Genomic DNA, 8,580 nt, shown 5'->3' with positions numbered 1-8,580 from the left:
AAAAGAAATAAAGTGCTGGTGTAAACAAAAATTAGAATATGAAAGAGAAAAATATGAAAGCATAAAGATGCTAAAAGTATCAAATAAAAGCTTAAAATGCACGTTATTGATCATTTACTTATTGCATGAGGCTGCTTAACGCTGTGTTCTGACATTTACTAAGCAGTACTCTGGAGAGCAGGCTCGCCAGTAAACATGAGAAAAAACGATTTAGGAAACAGAAAATGAAAAACCTTAACAGTGTGAAAATAAAATAATGATCTCTATGGACTGAAAATAATAACTAGATTTGATAATCTCTAATTATTCCTTATATTCTAAGACCCATCCCCACCTTGCAATTCAGAAAAGGTAATGAAGGCATATTAAGCATTTTATTGCTGTAAACATAACTCTTTAGAAATTACAGACCAACTTAAAGTAGCCAACAGATGACCAAGCAAGGAACTAACACCCAAATAATCCAAGAGTTTTTATACTGAAACTTGAAGGAAAGCACCTTGTTGTAAACATCACCCAAGATGAATATTAAAGTCTAATACTCATAAAATAGCGAAAGAAAAATAGGTTAGACTAAGTACAGCTTGATGACAGTGTTTAGTAATTCAAATATAACTAGGTGGAGGAATATAGACACCTAAACAATAGATTATTCATTGTTTTAAAATTATTTGATGGAGAACAGGTTGATCCATTTATGCTTTTGTCCTAACATGAATTGAATAATCTGGAACTGGAAGACAGATTCTGTTTCATGGATACTAATAATCTATATGGACCGGTGTATTCTAGTGCAGTGTGAAATAGGTCTTACAAACACCAGAAGTCCCCTCAAAGGTTGGAATTGATTAAATAGGCATGGGGAAATGTGGCAATACTTTCAAAAGTTTGTTTTGGGCTTCAAATGTCTTTCTGAAAAAGCCGGGGCCATTTTAGCCGAGATTATAACACCTTTAAACTCTTGCTAAAGTTGAAGACTGTCATATGTGTTATACACTGGCTGACATTCAAATGTTGGTATAAATTCAGAAATGAATTGTGTCTATAACTAGAAACATCCAGTCAGAGTGAATATGTAATTTTTGAAGCGATATAATTAAAATTCTGTCAGAACATTATACATTGAATGAACATTATGAGGCTAAAAACTTTATATACAAATGTAGAACAGATGTCCAAATGAAGCCCTAGAAATAACCTGAAATAGATACTTTTTCCGTAAATTTTTCAGAGCAAATACATTTACATCAGTCAACATACAGAGAGGCTAATAATATGTAGTAGATGTATTTGGAATTCAATGTCAAAATTAGCTCAAGATGGTATTTTGGTTGATATTAAATAATAAAGTATTTATAATACACTAATTTTTGCCTCTAAGGACTACCTCTTTGGAAAGGGAGATGTTTTATAAATATTAAACGCTTTGTTTTCAAACTATATACACATAACGATTAAATCCCTCTTTTTTCCTTCTCTTTTGTTAGGAGCAAGTTGATCTGAGACTCAGCTTTCATTATGGGTTTGAATTATAACTATTCACTTATAAAATAATTTTCATACCTTTACGTCTATGGAATGACGTAAAGTATGTGAGTTAGAGTAAAGCGTCTAAAGAGAAGAATTAAATTCTTCCTAAAGGTTGTTCATTAAAAACAATTACATGCCTTTAAATGACTGTTAGAATGGTTGCTGTCTTAAAAAGGTAATTTTAAAATTTAGGGATAAAGAGTTAGAACATCAATGTGTAAACATGAAAAAAAGAGTCTGATTTGAAAGTATCTTCCTAGAAAGACTGATGACTAATACTGCCATTTTTTTTTTCCCTTGTATCTCCCATGGTTTTATGTAACTAATGGATCTTAATAACGATAGTTATTAAGGATGGTTGCTCTGGCATTTGTCAGACAATCTAAAAAACATTTCTGGAAGATATCAGGAGTCTTAAGAAAACACTTCTGATGATATGTCATATCAAAGTGACAAATACTAACAATGAATTAATAATTATTTCTGGGCTTCCCTGGTGGCGCAGTGGTTGAGAGTCCGCCTTCCGATGCAGGGGACACGGGTACACGCCCCGAGCCGGGAGGATCCCACATGCCGCGGAGCGGCTGGGCCCGTGAGCCCTGGCCGCTGAGCCTGCGCGTCCGGAGCCTGTGCTCCGCAACGGGAGAGGCCACAACAGTGAGAGGGCCGCGTATCGCAAAAAAAAAAAAAAAAATTATTATTATTATTATTTTTATTTCTTCAAACTCCTGGACCCAGGCATACTCAAGTATATTTCAATAAGTAGCTTTTGACTTTATTTCTGTAAAGATTACCCATTATTAATGGAACCTCCAAATGGGAGAAAGAAATTAAAAAAAGACTCCCTGTGAATGATTCTATTTACACCTCTGCATTTTGGCATGCTACAGACTATCAAAATTTTACATAGTGTACAGAGTTAAAATAAGATGTGTATTGTGGCTTTGAAAATATTGACATCATCTGCTATAACATAGAGGGAAATAGCTCTGGGTAAAATAATTCACTCGCCATCCCCCTTTGACAAGTGTTGGAAGTCCAATAACTATTCTTTGATCTTGTAACACTCTGGGAAATTTGAGTAACTGGGGGGACTAATCCTTAAAATATTTTTGCCATATCCAGTTTCACATTAGTGAGCAAATATTAGCATTGAATTTAGAAAAGAGAAAAAAATTCCTCTACCATACAATAGTAAATTTACCTCTAAGAATGCTTTGATTCTATTTAGAGATTTTAATCAGGTAACACTATGTAGCAAATTCATAGAAATGACTCATCATAAATAGGACATTATTAAATTCTGAAGTTAGAAAAGTATACTATATAATTTAGAAACTATAAATTGGAGCATATATAATCCAAGAGCTTATTGACAAATCAAATCAGGAAAGTAAAATTTAGGTTAGTGAGAAAATTCGGTTAGGAGGTGGGATAGAGTAAGGAAATTGGATTGTCTAGTACAATTTCATTCCCATTAACACAATGTCATAAACTCTGTTAAAAGTTCCTAGCTGATCTCTTCAAAATAGCAGCAGAGGGTTATTTTAAAAAGTACTAAACTCAATTAAAACTAATAGTACGGTATTATTTAGTGAACAATTCTAACTTCCCCCATTAAATATTTTACATGTGCTAAAAACTCTTTTTTAGATCCCCTTAAAAAATTTCCCCAAAGCGTAACTATACTGCAGGCTTTTTTTCACAGCTCAGTGTAAGTCAATTATTTTATCTTAGGAGAGGTGTAATAAAGAGCTGTATATAAATGAATAACACTTACTAAAAACACAATCTGAAAATACAATGCGATTCCCGTCTACTTCTTTGGAAGGTAATTTACCATGTCAGGTGTGACTTGCTTCAGCCTGAGAAGTATACTTGGCAGGTTTTCCTTTATTAAGTCAGAGTCACAGTGGTAAAGGGAAAAATGCGTGTGATATCCTGCAACTTCACCAGTATGCAATATGCGTCAATATTGCATCTACCACTAGACACAAACTAGAATCAGAGAAGTCCTTGACTCCATAGGAATTATAGCTGAAGCCCCATCTCAAGATCTAGACTCAGACGATGCCAGTTCACTCCCAATCAATCTCACTATGTTGCCACCCTCTTATGGAATTTCCCTCCCAGGAAACATTTCCTAATTTGAAGTTTGTTTCATCTGGTGCAGTTATTAAGGTGGGAGTGCTTGGTGGCTTGTGGACTTGGCAGAGTAGCCATTTTTTTTCTTTAATGGTTAACCCTGGTCTAAATATGTGATTGGATTTTTATTTATATTATCTGCAAAATTGACAAGGCATTTGGGGCATATTTCAAATTCTTCCCACATACTTGAGCGCATATTGCATGTTTAGTTTTATTTAAATATCGCCTGAGCTACATGGCAATTCAAACCAGAGCAAGGAGAACGATGCCAATTGCCATCTTAAGGCCAGTGCTTTTACATGACCAAGTTTTATTTATTCCATGTGCTGGAGATACACTACAGGCCACACAAAAGCCAAGAAGACCCTACAGGCCATCCAGGCACAAAGAAGACCCTGCCTCAAGTTTTAGTTCACGGTCATGATTCTGTTAGTATAACTATAAGAAAAAAGTCTACAAATGCTCGGGAGAGCTCTTGCCCAACAGCACTATTTCCATCTATTTTTCTCACTGAGGTGTCTCACCTTGTTCCACAATTTTCTTAGCACCTGCTTGTGCGTCATAAATCACACTGTTAGTTTTTGGGTGGTGGGAATTAAACCTAAATCACAATCACTGAGCAAAAGCGTGCTGGGGTCCTGGCTACTTGGTATATTGTCCTGTACTGTACGTTGTGATTCGACTTCGGGCTGTGATAGGGGGGGCAGATCCTAGGGTATTGCTAAAGTGATGCTCAGAGGAGCCCCTCAAGTGGCCAATGGTGGATGTGCCCCCGATGCTGCTACTCAGGCCCCCGCCCCCTCCCAGGCTGCTCAGCCCAATGCCAGCACCACTGCCCACCAGGCCACTGCTGCCTATGCCACTGCCTCCACCTAGCCCAGCTGGGCCACTAATGCCAGTCATGCCGGAGCCTGAAACTACCTTCTCTGTCACAACCACATTGTGGGTGTTTGATAAATTGGGGTGCACACTCAGATTGCCCACTAGGCCGGAAGTTGGCTGGATTACTCTTTCTGTCACTACTACATTTGAAGACTCTCTAGGATCAGGGATGGTCAAAGTGGAGGGCAGGCTTGAACCAGGTGTTATTACCCTTTCTGTCACTATAACATTTGACCCATCTCTGAAGTCAGGCATCTCTAACATCCCATGCAGATTGGCACCAGAGATTGGGCCGACCACCTTCTCTGTCACCACCACGTTTGATGCATGTCGGTTATCGTGAACGTGGACAGAGGGCTTCAGAGTCCCCAAGGTGGTGTAAGACTCAGTTAAAGTGACATTACCATAGCCCAGAGGATCAGGAATAGGATGCTGTACCCCAGGTCCCGAGGGGTAGTTACTGTCAGAAATGGTGGTGGTGGTGCCGAAATGTGGGGAGGTGTGTGGGTGTCCACTACCAATGGGCTCTGTTCCCTGCAGAGGGCAGATCGGTTCAGTGCTGTCAGGTGGCCAAGAGGGATCAGGGTCTAGATATGGTTCCACTCCTTTTCCCAGGCTGATATCTGCCAGCTTCTTAAATTTAGGCCCCAGTGTATCCAAAAAGCTGTCATCCAAGTCTTCTCCAATGAAGCTACAACAACCCACAGAGCCCGCAGGGGAACCTACACCTTCAATATCATATATGAGCAAACAGTCATTGGATGGGCGTGCTTCGTCTTCATCTGCATAAGCATACGCTTTCTGAATTTGTAGAAGAAAGAGAAAATGAAATGATGAATACATTTTTAACAGTAATAGAGGTCTTTATCATTATTTTTTTCCAGAGCTTTACCAAAAAAAATATATAAAACAAAATTCTAACATCTTCTAGAGACTCTTTAGAAGTTATTATGTAATTACTTGAAAGAATTTGGTTAGGAATTATTTTAACTGTAATTTGGATAATACATTTTGATATTTATTTAGATGGACTTCTTCATCTTAGTGCACTTGGGACACAAAAGCACAAAAGGAATCACGTGAATGATTCTGCAACCAAGTTAGAAGGAGGTATACTTAAAAACATTGAACTTAAAGTATACCAAAATTGTGTATTTTTTTGGATTTGTTTAAATTAGGTAGTTCATAGTTGATTTGGGTTCATTCAGAATTGTGCTTTTCTTCCTTCAGATGAAGTGAATATGGTGGTTCCATGAAGATTTATTTCAGTGTGGCTTTTTAAGCAAAATAACAGGAAAATTTGACTCTGGGTCTATGCCACTTTTGGATTCAGAATTGAAGGTGACCAAAGACAGTTCTTAAAAATAGAATCTCCTCCAATTCAAAGTGAAAGCTCACAGACGTGTGTACTTTTATTGCATCTCTTTTGTTTGTAATGTTGGATTGCAAACTTACAGGTTAAGCAGAAATACCTTTATTAGCAAACCAACTCATTGTGCCATTTCAATTCAAAAATAGTTTTTGAGTCCTTACTGTTCGGCAGACACTCTCTTAGGAAGTTGGCAATAAAGTAATGAACAAAACCGGATAAAGTCCCTCTCTCACAGGGCTTACAGTTCAGTAGGATGAGCCAGACAACACATAAACGTATTTGTTAGGAGGTGCAGAGTAAAGGAGTAGAGAGGGATAGGGTTGCTCTTTCAGACAGAGAGTTCAGGGACAGCATCTCATAAAGTGATGGTTGTTCAGAGACTAAAGTCACGGGGACAGTAAAGCAGAGAGAGTGTTCTGGGCAGAAGGAGATACAAGTGCAAAAGTTGTGAGGCAGAAATGGAACGTTTCATGAAAATGATATTCATTTGTAGGGACATGGATAGGAAGTATACCTATGGATTTCAGCAACTGTCCCCTTATTATTTGCTGCTATTTGGAAGGCTTTTACTACTAGTTCAGTTCAAAATATCAGCCACCCTCTCATTAGGAGAGTTAATGACTGTATTTTAGGCCCGTGTGTAGAAGGACATAAATGTATCAGAGACAGTATCAGAGGTAGGAAATATCTGAAGGTTTAAGTATCACATGGGGTAGAACCACGGGAAATTCTGTCTCTACCTGAAGATGGCAAAATTAATTCTCTCTGGTTCTTAGAATGTCCTGGAAATGTACTACGGCTCTTGGACCCACCCTTATTGCATGTTTACTCTGTGCTTGGAACTGAGCCAGGTATTGGCAACATAATGTAGAGCCCATGCAGACGAGGCACTAAAAACAGTGGTGGACATGTAACCAACAGATTTTAGCAATGGTATGTTCTATAAAATGTACAAACAAAGTACTACAGAGATACACGTAAAGAAACATCAACGCTATTTTGGATGAGAGGATTCACAGTAAAAACTTCAGAAAAGCAGGGGTGTTTGAACCGGATAGAAAGATGAGTGTGGGTTTGTGAGAGAGAAGATCAGGTAAAAGCGTTGCAGGATGAGCACAGCATAAGCAAAGACATGGAGGGCAGTAGACCAGTGTGAACAAGGCAAAGGGGCTTGGCAAGCAGGGTGGCTGGTAAGGAATAATTGGAGATGTCAGGGTGCGAGGGAAGAGGTCAATTGGTTAATTGCTGTGTGAAGGGGATGGACTTCACGCCACAGACAAAACAGAGCTGGGAGCCACTGGTTGTTTTAAAGTGGGGGAGTAAAGTGCTCAAGTCAGAGTTTGAGAAATACTATTCAGCAGGAATATAGATTGTCAGGTGTAAAGACCAGAGGCTGGGAACCTAGTTAGGAAACACGCACCAAAGCCCTGTTGGGAAATAGTGGGGGCCTGGGGTAGAGATATGGGTGCAGGATGGAAAGGAAGGCATGGGGATAGAAAGCTTACCTGGCAGAAGTAACTTTCCATGAAGTTCATATTTAGCCCTCCTTCTCTACAGTCCCTCACAGAACTTCTTAATGTTCCAGAATATTCTTGACATATCTTAGGTTGTCCTGATGTTTTAACTCCATCCACCAGTTCCAATGCTGTCGTTCTTTCTCCTCCTCCAAGATCTTGCATTTTTCTGCCATGATACTCATTTGTGTAAACCCCTAAAAGTGTTGATCAAATTAAATTTTACTTTCTCCTGTAAACTGTTTTTTCTCTAGCGTATTGTAAACTAAAAATTAGTAACTTACTGTAATGTATAGTTTCTCCATTTAAGTACACAGTTGTGAGTGAGCAAAGAAATAAAATGAAGGTAATACAGGACTTCCCTGGTGGCACAGTGGTTAGGAATCTGCCTGCCAATGCAGGGGACACAGATTCGATCCCTGGTCCAGGAAGGAGCAACTAAGCCAGTGCGCCACAACTACTGAGCCCGCATTCCACAACTACTGAAGCCCACATGCCTAGAGCCTGTGCTCTGCAACAAGAGAAGCCACCAAAATGAGAAGCCCGGGCACCGCAACAAAGAGTAGCCCCTGCTCGCCACAACTAAAGCCCGCGCACAGCAACGAAGACCCAATGCAGCCAAAAATAAATAAATAAATAAATAAAAATGAAGGTAATACATAAAGAAAGGAGATGCAAATATGATATTGAGTTCAAAATAATATTATTAATCAATTTGTTAATTCAGTAATTATTTGAGATACTACTATATGTTGTGCTGGGATCGGGGGCTCCACAGAGGTTATAAAACCCTATCTATGCCTTAGAGAGTTTGATTTCAAATTGGGGGAAAATACCCAAATTCTAAAACTTAAGAAAAAAAACAGTATAAGAATACTCAATGTATTATTAGAAGCACAGGGCCTCCAGGGCATTCAGAGAAGAGGCCATGGCTATGGTGAGGGGATGGGTTTGCATGAAGACTCTGGGATTTGCACTTGATTGTGAGGGGTGAGTAGAAGCCTGTTACAAAATTCCAGGCAGGTGAGATAAAAGGATGGCCCAGACTATGGAAGTGCCATGGACAGAGAAAGTGTTGACAATGGGGTAGGTGTCCTATGGCTTTCATATTTTGAAGATCTTGAGTTTAGGTAT

The 8,580-nt window shown here is 38.9% G+C and overlaps 1 protein-coding gene across 1 annotated transcript in view; it reads right to left on the bottom strand.

The window, feature by feature from the left end:
* Positions 1–355: 355 nt before the first annotated feature.
* DSG1 (desmoglein 1) overlaps positions 356–8,580 on the bottom strand; it is a 41,683-nt gene continuing 33,458 nt past the window's right edge. Inside the window, exons 14-15 of the mRNA XM_019930454.3 lie at positions 7,438–7,643; positions 356–5,361 (exon numbers count right to left, since the gene is read on the bottom strand). Coding sequence (XP_019786013.1) covers positions 4,321–5,361; positions 7,438–7,643 — 1,247 coding nt within the window. The 3' untranslated portion in view covers positions 356–4,320. The remainder of the gene's footprint in view (positions 5,362–7,437; positions 7,644–8,580) is intronic.

This window comes from Tursiops truncatus, chromosome 13 (assembly GCF_011762595.2).
Source record: "Tursiops truncatus isolate mTurTru1 chromosome 13, mTurTru1.mat.Y, whole genome shotgun sequence".
Lineage (NCBI taxonomy): Eukaryota > Metazoa > Chordata > Mammalia > Artiodactyla > Delphinidae > Tursiops > Tursiops truncatus.
The sequence above is the reverse complement of the archived record's forward strand: the minus strand, read 5'-3'. Positions and strand labels throughout refer to the sequence as shown.